Raw genomic sequence first — 15,374 nt, 5'->3', positions numbered from 1 at the left:
ATAAGAGTCATGATTGAGATGAGTTCAAAACCCAAATAACGTTTTTTTAGTCGCATTTTTCCCAACCTTTACTCAAGCTGATATTTTTCTCGCTAAATAAATTTGGGACTATAACTCACAATTTATACTTCAATTTTATTGAATATTATTTATCAAATATTCTTTTTCGGCGGCGATCCTCAATGCCTTAATCTAAAGATGTGGGGTATCTTATCTTTTCAATGAACAAATCGGTTTTATTTGCAATGTATTAAGGGACTATAAATTCATATAAAAATATTTTTGAAGTATAACATTATTCAAAAGATCCTTTTTTTAATAGTATGAATAATGAGCTTTAGGTCAGGAGAATGCGTTTCTTCTGTGAAGAATGCAAAAATACGCTTTTGGCGTCGGGGCCCACTGATAAATAATGAGCTATAAATGTCAGGAGAATGCATTTCTGCAGTGAAGAATGCAAGAAAACGCTTTTGTGTTCGGGGCTTCGCACCGAATTCCATTGATAAATAATGAGCTGTAGATGTCAGGAGAATGCGTTTCTGCAGTGAAGAATGCAAGAAAATCTTTCGGCGTCGGGGCTTCGCCCCGAACTCCAATGATGAAAAATGGGCTGTAAATGTCAGGAGAATGCGTTTCTGCAATAAAGAATGCAAGAAAATGCTTTTAGCGTCGTGGCTACGCCCCGAACTCCATTGATGAATAATGAGCTGTACTTGTCAGGAGAATGAGTTTCTGCTGTGAAGAATGCAAGAAAACGCTGTTGGCGTCGGGGCTTCGATCCGAACTCCACTGATAAATAATAAGCTGTACTTGTCAGGAGAATGCGTTTCTGCATTGAAGAATGCAAGAAAACGCTTTTGGCGTAGGGGCTTCGCCCCGAACCCCACTAGGGAACCTTATAGCGCTGCCCCAGTTGTTTTGTTTTTCGCCGAAGGTTGAGAAATGCTGCTTTTTTTTTATTCTCGTATATATATATGTCAAATGTCCCTCGCCGAGTTGAGAGTCAATGACTTTTAAGGCTTCACAGACTGCCATGGTCTCCGCATCAAAACTGCAAACACTACCACATGGTCCAAAGATTTTGACCGAGTAAGAGCCAAGAAAGTCGATGTAGGCTCCATAACTTGCTCTTCTAGAATCTATCGATGCCGACCCATCAGTATATGAAAAACTGCAATGGGCTTGAAGGCATTAATGGTCTCCAGTGTTAGCATTTGAAGGTCGTTAGATGAACGACGTAGCTTAGTGGCATTAATGCATCAAACGTATGTCTGGGGTCGACACCAAGGGGGAAGGGGATGAAAACGCTGAATGTTTTGTCGGTTGGTGGAGAGGCCAGCTGTATCAGATAGTCTACTTGCATGATACATAAAAGACTGCATCTGGATAGTATTGCATTGCTAATAATTATATGTATTCCATGACCTGATTGTGATGTCGCTATAGTTCAATGTGAACCTGGCTAACTGATGCTATTGAAGGATAATCTATCATATTCAATTGTTTTGTAAAAGACCAATCTTTCATATTCAAGACCTCAAGGAAGAAACTTTTTCCTTTGCTTAAATTCATAAATAGGAGAGCCACATTGTACACGAAGCGTCACCTTTCTGAATGGGGGATATTGCTTATTGTTTGTTTTAGATTAAATACATGTTTTTTAGCTTATGGAGTTTGTTTTTTTATTATGCTGATGTAACGTTTCTTTGTCTGTGTACCCCTGTTTAGGGTGAGTATCTAAGGCAGTGCTACATTTCGCGGTTGCTTCGCTGCCATAGTGTATTAGATTAGCCCTTTCAATTTGTCTCTCTTGCGTCTCTACAGGGAGTTAGTGATGGGATTGTAGATTGAGTCTTGACTCCGTGCCCTCGACTTATGTACATACTAGATGCATCCTTACTATTTCTTACACTTTAAAACAAAAAGTAAACATTTTTTAAAAAATGTAAGTGACCTTTATGACAGAAAATACATTTAGTAATACAACATTTTTTTTTATAACTTTATTTTAGTAAAAAGAAAACGTTATATTCTATATGTTTTAAATGTATACGGAGAGATTATTTATATTCTTCTTATTATATATTTCCATATTTTTTTTACTATTTTTATTGAATAGTTGTAAAAAAAATGGCCTATTTTTATGACAATGCTTGTGTTGTAAATTTGAAAACTTATTTTTTCTCTTTCAGAAAAGAAAAAAGGTAGCCGTTGCATAAGAACTTTGAGAGATCTAAAATATGATATTCGATTTTCAATATTTTCTTTTGTTTATAGTTTTTTAGAATCTAAAGGGGACGTACGGACAGACAGACGGACAGACAGACCACACAAATTAAATAGCGCCTGTTCAACTTTCGGAAGCCTTGAGAAAGAGAGAGAGAGAGAGACAGAGAGAGAGAGTGACATATACAAATGATACATATGAATTCTTACTTTCTCCCCCATCTACTCTACACCGATGGACAGCCAGGGACAAACCAGTTATCTCCAATGCTAACAGATCCACCAGCTTGGCGACAACATTTAAATGTTCATTTCAGGTTCGTTTTTTTGTTTGTTACGTTCTTATGTACATACAAGTCCTGGTCCAATAGACAATAACTATTTGAAGTAGTGGAACAAAGAGATGTAGTCTAATTTTTACAAAGCTTATATCAACTCACTCTGTCTGTCTGTCTAGTAAAAAGTTTGTACACGTAATTTCTGCCACACCTAATCTCGGATCAGCTAAAATTTAGCAAAATTATTTCTTTTACCTGAAAACACAAGAATCAATGAAAACATTTTAACCAATTAGTTAATTAACTATTAGTAATAAATTACTTTGGTATCCAAACAAAAGAAAGGAGCCTATCCACTTGATGATGTAGGTAGGATCAAATAGAAAGCCTAACCATTTGAGGTAGGACTTATTCTAGTCACTTGATGAGGTAGATAGGACTAAGCCTAGTCACTTGATGAGGTAGATAGGACTAAGCCTAGTCACTTGATGAGGTAGATAGGACTAAACCTAGTCACTTGATGAGGTAGATAGGACTAAGCCTAGTCACTTGATGAGGTAGATAGGACTAAGCCTAGTCACTTGATGAGGTAGATAGGACTAAGCCTAGTCACTTGATGAGGTAGATAGGACTAAGCCTAGTCACTTGATGAGGTAGATAGGACTAAGCCTAGTCACTTGATGAGGTAGATAGGACTAAGCCTAGTCACTTGATGAGGTAGATAGGACTAAGCCTAGTCACTTGATGAGGTAGATAGGACTAATTCTAGTCACTTGATGAGGTAGATAGGACTAAGCCTAGTCACTTGATGAGGTAGATAGGACTAAGCCTAGCCACTTGATGAGGTAGATAGGACTAAGCCTAGCCACTTGATGAGGTAGATAGGACTAAGCCTAGCCACTTGATGAGGTAGATAGGACTAAGCCTAGTCACTTGATGAGGTAGATAGGACTAAGCCTAGCTACTTGATGAGGTAGATAGGACTAAGCCTAGTCACTTGATGAGGTAGATAGGACTAAGCCTAGTCACTTGATGAGGTAGATTTGTTCCCAGGCTATATATTTTTTATTTTCGCACTAACATTCGCTTTTTTTTTTTGCACTTCCAACAGAACGACCCAAACTGCAACGCTCTCGAAATATACTTTTTTTTAGCCCTTGAATTCTAGTATTTCTTCTGTTAAATAGAAACGTCCCGTTCTGTCTCTATCTCCTCCCCCTCCCCACCCCCCCTCTCTCTCTCTTGTCATCTCTCATTCTTTCTCTCTCTGGACTAGCGCGCTTACTTTTGGTCCGTGAATTTTGGTTTCACATTTCTTCTACTTGCCCCCCCCCCCCCATCGAATAAAACATTAATTCTTCTTACATTGGCTTACTTTTATTCTGCTTATCAATTAAATTTAAAGTATTAGATAGGCATTAGTTGTTTTTTAACCATGTGAATCGTAATGCTTTCCCACATACACTTTTGACCCTTGAAGTTTCCCTTAAAGCATTTCTCCTTTCATGGATACGTTCAAAATGGACACCAGTTTCTGACTATACAGAACTATTTAGTTCTAGATTATAAAATACCAAATACATTAATTAATACGTATACTTTTAATATAAATTCCTATCTTATAAATTAATAAAGTTTAATTCCCCTTTTATTCATGTAATCGTGCATGTTAATTAGAGACTTAAAATCTGATAAGTCATTGGTTTTTCTGGCAGATTCAGATAAACCACTCCATGTTCTAATGGCATTAAGGCCATAAGGAATAACGAGCATTTGCAAGACTTTGTCCTTGTATATGGAATAAGAAATGTACTTTTATCTTTGTGTCTTTTTCTGAATATATTTTCTTACTAGCAATGTACCCAAACAAAATTGCTGTTCAATTGGCAGGGCCCAGACAATATTATAGTTTTATGGGAGGATAGCAGACCACAGACTTTGAGTAAGGTGAAGTCAAGAAATCCAGACCAAGAGTGCCAAGAACGTTTTCTCTACGAGACAAAGATCACTGTACAAGGTAGCAAAGCGCCACCACAATGTAACGTTCTAGCACTGGGTATTCTCTACGAAACTCATCATATTATAGGTAAATACAGAGTTTTGAGTTTATTTGTTGTTGGGGTGGGGGGTGGGGGTTAAGAAGTAATAAGAGTTGTTAAGCCCAGGATAATCTTCTAGGATGTGTAGACGTCTTATTTGTAGCACAGAGAAAGATGAGTTTGTAGTTCATCAATATGCTTCACCAACTGGGATTGAAGGATTTACTTCCCCTAGGGAATAATCTAGGGAGTACTGATGAATAGTTCCCGAGGATTCAGCCCCTGTCTAGTAGCGGAATAAGATGGGCTAAGAATGGGAAGCAACAAGGCCTGTTCCGGCCCTTGGGGGGGGGGCTCTTTTTCTCAGCTAAGTGGAGAGCTTATGAACATGGAAATTGTATAGTTATCTTTTGTTTCTACAGTCTCGTCCTATTTTTTAGGTTTGTGTTCTCTAAGACTCAGACGACGACCTATAAAGGGGACTAATTCAGATTCTGTCAATTACAATTTCTTTCCCTTGTTCGAGATGCCAAAAAATTAAATTTATTACCAATAGTTAATTAAGTAATTGTTTTTTTATATTTTATTCTTGTGTTGTGAGGTAAAAGAAATAATTGTGAAAGATTTCAACTTGATCCGAGACTGGGTGTGGGAGAAATCACGTGTACAAACCTTTTACTACACAGAATGAAAATGAGTTGATATAACGTTTTGCAGAAATACAAGAGATATTTCTATTTTGGTCTGCAATTATTTTTAGATAAATAGATGCGTGTTTATTCTGTGAATAATTGGGTCACTGTTTAGTCCAAAAATAAATAACACTATTTTTGTCAATCAATAAATGGGTCTGTATTAAGTCTATCAATCAATGATTCTGCCCTTTCAATATCTTTAGATCCTGTTATAGCCCTTGAAGTCATTGAAGGCGAATCTTTTACACTCACCTGCACAAATGTAGCGCTGAACGTTGACGTCAACAACGTCGAGACGATTTCTATCTTCAAAGAAAAAGATAGCTCTTTCCTGAAGTGGCTGTCCACCTACAACGTCAGAACAAATCAACTTTATAAAGTGAGTAGTACACACTCTTTAGTGGTCACTTGCTCTAGTACTGGTACACTTGGACAACGGTGTGCAACGATTGGCTAAGGACGTGTTTTTACGCCTTTTATTTCTGGCGCTTAACGTTTTGGCGCTGAATTGTTCTTATTACAATGGTGTACATTTCTAACAGTGTATTTAATCTAACTCTTGCTATGAAGTATTATTATTATTTTTAATTTGTGGTGGTCCCAATTAAAGGCCGTAATTTCGGCCCTAAGACACACAGTAAAACGCTATAACATATCAATAACGGGCTTCCTTTGACGATTTGTGAAGGACCTCTTCTTTGCTAAGGCAGCTATGTCGGGAAAATTCTTGCAGATGAAATACAAAGTATTTAAGGGAAACTTGAATAGCGTTTCATCATGGTTATTGTCAATTCCTTGGTGACACCTCAATGTTCACAAAATGAGGACAGTTTACCTAGCTCAAATTAAATCACACGTTATCACACTTGGAAAAAGAAAATGCCAGAGAGACGCTGATTAAAACGTAGTCCAAGGCTACAGCAGGGAAATATAATTAACACATAGGTTAAATGTAAAAAAAAAAAAACAGACGCAGAAAAATTAAAAGTAAAAAAGTCAAGGGTTAGGTGTCATGGTTCTAGATTATTCTAAGGAAAGATATAAAAAGAGTAGTATCAGCTTGTGACTAGAGAGAGAGAGAGAGAGAGAGAGAGAGAGAGAGCTAGAAAGTTAGATCTAGAAGTCGCTAGTTTGAAAGTAAATAGTTGCTTATTTTTAGCGGACCCTGAAAGGGGAAAAGACGCAATTAGTTTTGTGTGGCTTGTCTGTCCGTCCGTCCGTCCCGTTTAGATTTCAGAAACTAGAAAAGAAAATGAAAATAGGACATCATGATATTTTAGATCATTCAAAGTTCTGATGCAACCTAAAAAAAACCCAACCCAACCAAACAATACAAAGGCAGCACTTTGTTTTTCAAATATTACTTTGAAACTTAAAACTATTTTGTTATAGTAGAGAGTAAAAACAAAACTTATAAATAAGTGTAGTTGAAACAAAAAGCAAACATGGGTGTGGTGGTAAACGCTTGGATTTTATCCGAGGCGCCTCAAGCTAGAATCTAATGAAGGATTACCCTGAGTCTATCTAACTCAAATTAATAGAAACAGATGAGCCAGACATCGATCTGCCCCCCCTCCCCACTAGTTATAGACAAACTAATTATCTTTCATTTAGAAAAGTGGTGGCCAACACGTTTCAGCCTGGGGGGGGGGATACGTTCTCAACACTTGTGCCAGGGACCCAATCATATCCTATTGTCGACGAGTTCAATAAACCTATCCTGACGTCATTGTGAATTTCGCTGGGCGGGATTTAGAGGATAATTTAAATGAAATGACTTGAATGTGCCATCTAATAAACACGAGGTAGTCTAGTATTGTTTTTTTTTAAATATTTTTTTTCGAAATAACTTGTGTTTGAACACATGGTAGAGGTAGGTCTGTGTTAATAAGTGTAGCCAAGAGAGAGAGAGGGGGGTTGTTCTAAAAGAAAACCCATTGAGTTGTTGTGTGGACGTCATAAGTGGATGATTCCTAATACAATGATGTCCCCTTGTCTTGCAGAGTGATGAGCACTCCCAGTTGGTGGTCAACAAGTCCGGCGTCGTGGGCATCTCCACTAACGTGACCAAAGTGACTTGCTCGGACTGGGGTCATTACAGATGCATGGCTACTTTAAAGAACATGGAGTTGATCGAAGTGTGGGAATTAATTACTATTGTTGGTCAGTTCTCAAAATATATGCCAGATCTTAGCATCCGTCTCTGTCTACGTGTGTATGCATGTTCACGTCTGTTTCACTGACGCTATTCTTGAGTTTTCCAGTATTCTGTCTTTTTGGAGGTGAAGAATGAGCACCTTTGTTGGAGTTTATAGAAGGTTTTCATCGAGCTTGTTTGGGGAATCCCCTGTCAGGAAGTGGCATTAATCCATTTATTTCCAAAGGTTTACGAGAGTTAGATTTAGCACCTTGACAATAAATTGTGCACTGTTTCGTTGGTAGCATATTTGAACTTTATTATTTAGTTACAGAGATCTTTGAACTCATGTCTTTGACCATTGTTTAGCTTGCCTATTTCAAAATCAAATCTCTTTTTTTCTGTTATCTTTTTATGTTTCCTAATATAGCCTCAACATTTCTCCTTACCGCGTTCTCTTTCTTTTTAACATTTCTCTATTTTATTACTTAAAGAATGTAATCCAGATGCTTAACAAATTGAAAACTAAAAAAAGAGGAGATTACTGTGCTAAAAATTATTGTAAAAATCCCAAATTCCATTTTCGCATTTAAAGAATCGAATGGGTTCTATTCGACCATCCTTTGTTGATTAAATCGGGACTAGAAATATCAAGGGTTTTAAGAAAGAAAGTTGTTGTATTTGTCGTTGAATAAAGATTTGGCCCTAGAAAACTTTTCTTTTTACAAAGCTCAATTCTGTCTGTCTGGTACACAGTGTTTTCTCCATTTTAGGATCGCGTTGAAACTTTGCAAAATTATACATTGTCCCCGATGAATCAATCAAAAACTTTTCAAACCAATTAATTAATTAGTGGTAATTAATTTTGTTTGACCTAAAAAAAGGAGTAAATCTTACAGTATTGAGATATACACTGTAAATATACAGTTCTTTCCAAGGCTGTTTTCTTGTTAGCGGAGATTTTTGCGCCTGTCTCCATAGCTCTGCGCCACGATGTTTTCTCATGGGCATCAGTCTCCCAGGTTTAAAGGGTTCATTCTGAGAGACCCTTTGTTCACTTTCTTTCCGATTGCCTTTTGTTATCTGGTCGTAGCGCGGAGTCGTCCATTTTGTCCGTCACACCTTTAAGTGTGAACTGTCTACTACATCTACAACTAATTGTTTTTGTCTCATCTCTCGAATATTGCTACTGCTAAGCTAAGGTCCAGACGCCTTCCATTAAAGTGGCGGGATGTCATAGCAGAGGGGAGTGTTTTATTGACTTCATGGACAACGCTCACCTAACTTGTGAATACACGGTATGTACAAAATAGATCTGCTATTGAGAACTATCTATCTATTTCGCAGTTGATATTTCGACCAGAGTTTATTAATTAGCTTGTTGGTGTCACTCTAAAGCTCCTCAACCCCCCTCCCCCCCCCCCAAAAAAAAATCATTTTAATGTGTAAAGATTCTCTGCCATCTAGTCTATTAATACTACTATAAACACACATATCAGATGGTATCACTTTATCTGATGGTATCACTTTATCAGATGGTATCACTTTATCAGATGGTATCACTTTATCTAATGGTATCACTTTATCAGATGGTATCACTTTATCTGATGGTATCACTTTATCAGATGGTATCACTTTATCAGATGGTATCACTTTATCAGATGGTAACAACACAACAGTTGGTATTATATTAGCGAGAGTATCTTATACCTTATGCCCAATTTTTTAATTCGAATCAACACAACCAGTAACTTCATGAATCTCGAAGTGCATTCGCTTTTAGGGTATTGCTCTTGATTTAAAGATGACTAAAATAGTTTTAGTCTAAATACACTTCAAATTTTCTGGTTCACCCAAAAGAAATGACAGAGAACGGAAATGTATTTATAAAAAAAATCGAATATATACGTGCACACGTTAAAAGGATTACGCGCAAGGCCGGTTTTAAGTATCATGAGGCCCCGACAATTTTCTGAAAGCTTTAATCGAGATCCATTTATGACTGACAATACTTCCATCTAAAAGCTCTATTTGACAAGAAGGAAATAGAGTTCTTGTACATTGAATCTCACTTTCCTTTTACAAATATTTCATGTACATAGTTTAGTTTAAAAAAGAGCATATTTTTTAGTTTGTGGAGGGTAAGGCCCTCGAAGACGCACTGTCGTAAATCTTGAGCTGTATTGACTTATTCCGAGCGTACACTTCTTAATTACAATTTTGTCAGCCTTAAAAATGCGAAAAAATATGTTTAAAAAATAACTTTGGGTATTTCTAACGTGGAAATACGGATATACTTTTATTTCTTTTGTGGAGGCCACTTTATTGTGGATTCTCGGGGCTGTAGTCCCGCCTGCCTCCCTTATATCCGGCCCTGATTACGCGCATAAAATAAAATAAATAAAATTACGTGATTTATTTAAAACCTAGTGACTCCAACAATAACGTTTTACATTTATCGCTATTTCTTCTCTAAAAAAAATTTCAGAGTCCTGTGGGAGGTCCCCACCAATCGGCGGCCTTAAGCTGCCTAGTTTGCATATTCCTAAGGCCAGCCGTGGTGTAGGGGGAGTAAGCAGATGAGGGATATGCCTAATATCCCTAAGGTCCCTTGCATATTAAATTTCCCACAAAAAAACCAAAACAAACAAAAGCTGTACTTTTTAAGTTCTTGTCCCGCTAGGACTGTTCTACTTATGTCTTCTTTTCTGTCGAAGCTCCACTAGGGGGTGGGGTTGTTTAATTGATGTCTCTGTGGATGCTCCACTAGGGGGTTGTTTAATTGATGTCTCTGTGGATGCTCCACTAAGGGGTTGTTTAATTGATGTCTCTGTGGATGCTTCATTAGGGTTGTTTAATTGATGTCTCTGTGGAGTGGATGCTCCATTAGGGTTGTTTAATTGATGCCTCTGTGGAGTGGATGCTCGATTAGGGTTGTTTAATTGATGCCTCTGTGGAGTGGATGCTCCATTAGGGTTGTTTAATTGATGCCTCTGTGGATGCTCCATTAGGGTCCGTTCGCCGAGGAAGTAGAATGGTTTTTCTCCGAAGATAACGTCCACTTCGTCCCCATCGACAAGTATCTTGGGCTCAAGAAAACGGTGAGTGTGGTCAGTAAGTTGAACTCCACCAATGATTGCATCTTGTACAGACACGACCACACCCTGATCATCTACTCGTTCACCAAGTTCGGCATCTTTCTGTGTCGAGTCAAGGGCTACTTCCAATTGAGGATCGCATTAGATCTCTCTTCACGTGAGTCAACATTTCTATACATGTGTGTGCGTGTTTGGGAATTGTCTCAACTTTCGATTCTCTCTAGCTCTAGAGAAACTGCATTAGTTTCTCACCAAGTATAGGTGATCCTGGGTTCAGCTTAATTACAACACACTAAATAACTCGGTCAAGACGAACATACAACATTTTTACTCTTGATACCATATATCAAACATTGGTTACTGTCCTTGTCTAAACTTACACACTTCCGGTTATTCGCACATACATAATTTACATTCCAACTGTCATATATAAATAAAAATAGATTATCCACACTCTCGTGACTGGGTGCTTGTGTGCTAATGTATGCCATTACTTGTTGGCCCTTACTTAATTGACCACTGATTCAAGCTATGGAAGATATGTTCTGATGAAACTCAAGCCATCCACAGAAACATGTCAAGTAGCAAGCTTGCCTTTTCTCTTTAACATCACTTTCTGTCCTTGAAGGTCTTCTTAACATCACCGTATCTTCTTGAAGTAGCAGTCTGTTCTATATGTTCTTTTCACCACCCCAGTCTGTTCTATATGTTCTTTTCACCACCCCAGTCTGTTCTATATGTTCTTTTCACCACCCCAGTCTGTTCTATATGTTCTTTTCACCACCCCAGTCTGTTCTATATGTTCTTTTCACCACCCCAGTCTGTCCTTGAAGTTCTTTTTACCATCACCGACTGTTCTTGAAATGCTTTTTTTTTTTTAAATCTGGGTGTTCCCTCTCCTAGGCATTAGTACCAGATAACCCTAGGATAAGTAGCCCACCTCGCATATCCAAGCGCCTCACTCTGAAGTCTGATTTGGAAGAAGCCGGCAGTATCCCTTTCCATCAATGCCGTCCCATGAAGAATGTCCTTCTAAAACTTGGACTTACTGCCACGTTGTAACATGCTAGAAGTGTGGCTCTTGGTGGATATAGGAGGCAGCCTCTATTTCTGTGGTCACTGTGTTGTCCCACTTGTGATAGGTTTCCCTAGTAAAGAGTGAGAGAAGTGTCTCGCCTAAAACACTTCAAACTACTGCACTGGACTGGGCTATTTATCCGATCTTTAAAAAAATGCTGACTTCGGGTACCCGGCTTCGTTATCCAGTCGCAACGTGGCGCCATGGTGGATAGGGTTGTTAAAGGTAGAGACTAGGCCAATACTCTAGTAAAACAAAACTCCCTTTGGGGTGGCTAAGAAAATTGTTTCATTGCACTGATGGAAAGAGCCCCAACAACACTGTCACGATCCTCACACCATCCTAATGGAACAAACACCCGCACGGTCAGTAGGATACATTAAAGGAAAATGGTAGAGGTCCCCGGCGTACTCGGCCTTCGGCTACGTCTCTAGTACCGACAGTTTTAGGTTTCGAGTTACTGGAAATAGAGATGTGATACATAGACATATGCTTGGACCTCTCCCAAACAGAACATGTTGTTGAGACATACTGGCTGAAGCTTTCATTAGCCTAGAGTTTAGCCTCGGTTCAACCTTATCGACAATTACAAATTTGACTACAGGTTAACTAACTTGTCCCTCTCCCTCTCTCGACAGCAGGCTTCAAAGAAGAGATGGTATTGAAGTTTTCCTACAGCACTCTGGGTGCCGGCTTGACAGTGTTTGTGATCGTGGTGGTAGGGATAGTGCTCTTCCTGTACAAGAAAGCGGACTACAGGACCGAGACCAATAACATAAAGATCATTGAAGATTCCTCCTCGGCGTCTATTACTGTGTCATCTCCCGTCGACCATATGGGGAGCAAAAATTTTTCCAACAAATCTCCATCAGGTAAAGTGTTAGCGTTTGAGTTTTGGTGTTAGCGTGTATGTGAACATATTTGTTTCGTGAGTGTTTGTGTGTGAAGGGTTTTTTAACTGTGAGCCAATTATTTCCTACGACTCTTGAGGCATTCTAGAGAACTTGTACTCTACTGGTAATATATATTTAAATCTACTAGCCCAATATGACCTGCGGTCTGCGGGCTTTAGTTTGAATACTACTGATCAAGTGGAATGAATTTAGATCTGTCAAACATGGCGAATATTTCCCTTCACATTTTAAAAATATATTGCCACAAAAATTAAAGTAAAGTTATAATGGGCTTACCAGTTTAGCCGACATAATGATATCAGATTCAAAATACAATGAAAACGGGTTTACCCAATTAGTTAAAAAAGATCCTTCTTTCATCGACATAAATTAAGTTTTGTTTTTACAAAGCTTATATCAACTTACTCAGTCTATCTGTCTGTGTGTCATCGGTCTGTTTGGTCAAAAGTTATTTCTCCGACACCCAATCTCGGATCAAGCTGAAATTTTTTATTCAATTATTTCTTTTACATGACAATCAATAAAAAAATTAACTAATTAGTTAGTTAACTTTTGGTAATAAATTATTTTGTTTGGTATCCCAGACAAGGGAAAGAAATAGTACTCGACAAAAGTGGTGGAATAGGCTGAATTAGTCCCCTTTCAAAGGGAAAAATAGTACTTGACTGAAGTGGTGGTATAAGCTGAATAAGTCCCCTTTATGTAAGGCTTAATTAACACAAACATGAACTAGAAACAATAGATAACTCTACAATCTTCCATGTTTATAGACTCTTCGCTAGCAAAGTGGTTACCGCGTTAGCTTCAGAATTCAAATTTAGGTCTTCCCATGTTTTTAAATACATTTAAAAAGCGATAACCCAGAGACCCAGTTCTTTCTCCTCCTATCCCTTTCCAAGTGGTCCAGACAAGTGATAGGACCACAGCGTATTGAGAACGCCAAAAGCATGAAATTGCGCTAAACAAAAACAATTGGTAAAAAATATTTCTAATCGCACAAATTTTGTATTTTGCTTGTTAATTTTATTTTTAGGGCCTCGCGTTTGTGGGAAGGACATTAAACATACAATAGGGTCTACAACATAATCTAAGAAACATATAAGCCAAGTTTCATTCATTTATCTAAGATCTATGTTCTAAGGAACGTTTATGCCAAGCTTCATTAAAAATAGTCAACTAGTTTTGATTTCTATGCGGGACATACATACACACTCCTTACATTCTACTTTATATAGTAGATATCTTTATATATTTATCCATCTATTTTGCTTGATAATTTAATTTCGAGGGCCGGTTGTAGGAGGGACATTAAACATACACTATGGTCTCCGACATGATCAAAGGAACTTTTATCTATCTATCTATCTATCTATCTATCTATCTATCTATCTATCTATCTATCTATCTATCTATCTATCTATCTATCTATCTATCTATCTATCTATCTATCTATCTATCTATCTATCTATCTATCTATCTATCTATCTATCTATCTATCTATCTATCTATCTATCTATCTATCTATCTATCTATCTATCTATCTATCTATCTATCTATCTATCTATCTATCTATCTATCTATCTATCTATCTATCTATCTATCTATCTATCTATCTATCTATCTATCTATCTATCTATCTAACGACGGAACATCCTCCCTTAACTCCCACGCACACTCTAAATAAATCCTTGTTATGCCCTTGAGAGGGAGGTTACCTGGAATATGTATCAACAGTTCCTACCAATAGAATAGAGAATAAAAGAATGCCCTAAAAAAATAGTTCATGGTATATACCAATTTGTCTTACAGTGAGCCCAAGCCCCGCCTCTGTGTCTGCTCCACCAGTGGATTCACACGTTTAATGAAGCTAATCTTGGGTTTTCTTGGTTTTGTCTCAAGTTGCACCATTGGATTCGCAAGTTAAATCAAGCCAGACTTGGGTTTTCATTTTTGGCACCTGAGTTGTACCAGTGAAAGTTGTGAACTAGATTGCTACTGTATTTCAACATATTAATCAAATACAGTGAATATACAGTGCATTGTAGACACATTCGTCAAATTAAAATGTTTTTTTTTTCTATCTCTATTGAGTGTGAATTGTTTTGTTTATGAAATAAAAAAAAACAACAACAACATTACAACTCTTGACATTACAACTCTTGACATTACAACTCATGACATTACGTTATAGTATCGAACATTTATTTAACTGTCACGTTTTACCAGACGTGACCTTTGGAAGGCTAACAGGAGCGACCTCTCAAGGCTCCGCACCCGAAGAGACCTCGCGATATGGAGATTGTTTTTGGTTGTCATCAGCCTAGAATGGAAATATGCGTGACCTTCGCATTTTAATGTACCATACACAGAGAGAGGTGGGTGGATTTAGGTGTCAATTTGAAAAGAGTTCAACAATGACACGTTACTTAATGAAAACGCCTTTCCTGCGTCTATTGCAATGTAGATGATTCTTAGTGAGTTAAGGTTAGGTCCCGATTACTTCTATAAAAGTAAAGTCACATCTATGTCTACGTACTAGTCTAATTGCTAATTGTTTGACTTGTTTCGGATGTTGAAGATTATCTACTACCAAGTCCAAACGTCCCTCAGTGGGCAGGGCAGAACCTAGTACCATCGAGAAGACTGAACGACAGTCAAGCGCATTCCGCACGACCAGGCATCATTTCAATCAAAGTAGAAAGGGAAACAGGAATGTGACATTCAATGGGGGCCTTCGGGAATTTTTTTTTCTCTAGGCCAGAAACTGAAGGTAAGAAGAAATGTGTAATATGTACATTGCTTGCATTAAGATTAAAGGGGGGGGGGAAGGTCAAAATATAAAAAGTAAAACTAAAAAAAAAAGAGGGTAATGGAGGTCAAGGTCAAAATATAAATAATAAAGATTGAAT

General features: G+C 37.7%; 1 protein-coding gene across 2 annotated transcripts in view; it reads left to right on the top strand.

Moving 5' to 3' along the window:
- LOC106051357 (uncharacterized) overlaps positions 1-14,551 on the top strand; it is a 56,248-nt gene extending 41,697 nt beyond the window's left edge. The window contains exons 12-19 of one of the 2 annotated variants that reach the window (XM_056036358.1): positions 2,470-2,543; positions 4,395-4,590; positions 5,442-5,617; positions 7,242-7,401; positions 8,573-8,673; positions 10,387-10,630; positions 12,193-12,423; positions 14,275-14,551. In XM_056036358.1, coding sequence (XP_055892333.1) covers positions 2,470-2,543; positions 4,395-4,590; positions 5,442-5,617; positions 7,242-7,401; positions 8,573-8,673; positions 10,387-10,630; positions 12,193-12,423; positions 14,275-14,327 — 1,235 coding nt within the window. In that variant the 3' untranslated portion in view covers positions 14,328-14,551. Of the gene's footprint in view, positions 1-2,469; positions 2,544-4,394; positions 4,591-5,441; positions 5,618-7,241; positions 7,402-8,572; positions 8,674-10,386; positions 10,631-12,189; positions 12,424-14,274 lie in introns of both variants that reach the window. The other variant, XM_056036357.1, reaches the window with a different exon arrangement.
- Positions 14,552-15,374: the final 823 nt, after the last annotated feature.

The sequence above is a fragment of the Biomphalaria glabrata genome, chromosome 7 (assembly GCF_947242115.1).
Source record: "Biomphalaria glabrata chromosome 7, xgBioGlab47.1, whole genome shotgun sequence".
NCBI lineage: Eukaryota > Metazoa > Mollusca > Gastropoda > Planorbidae > Biomphalaria > Biomphalaria glabrata.
Note: the sequence above shows the minus strand (reverse complement) of the source record. Positions and strands in the feature narration are given on the sequence as shown.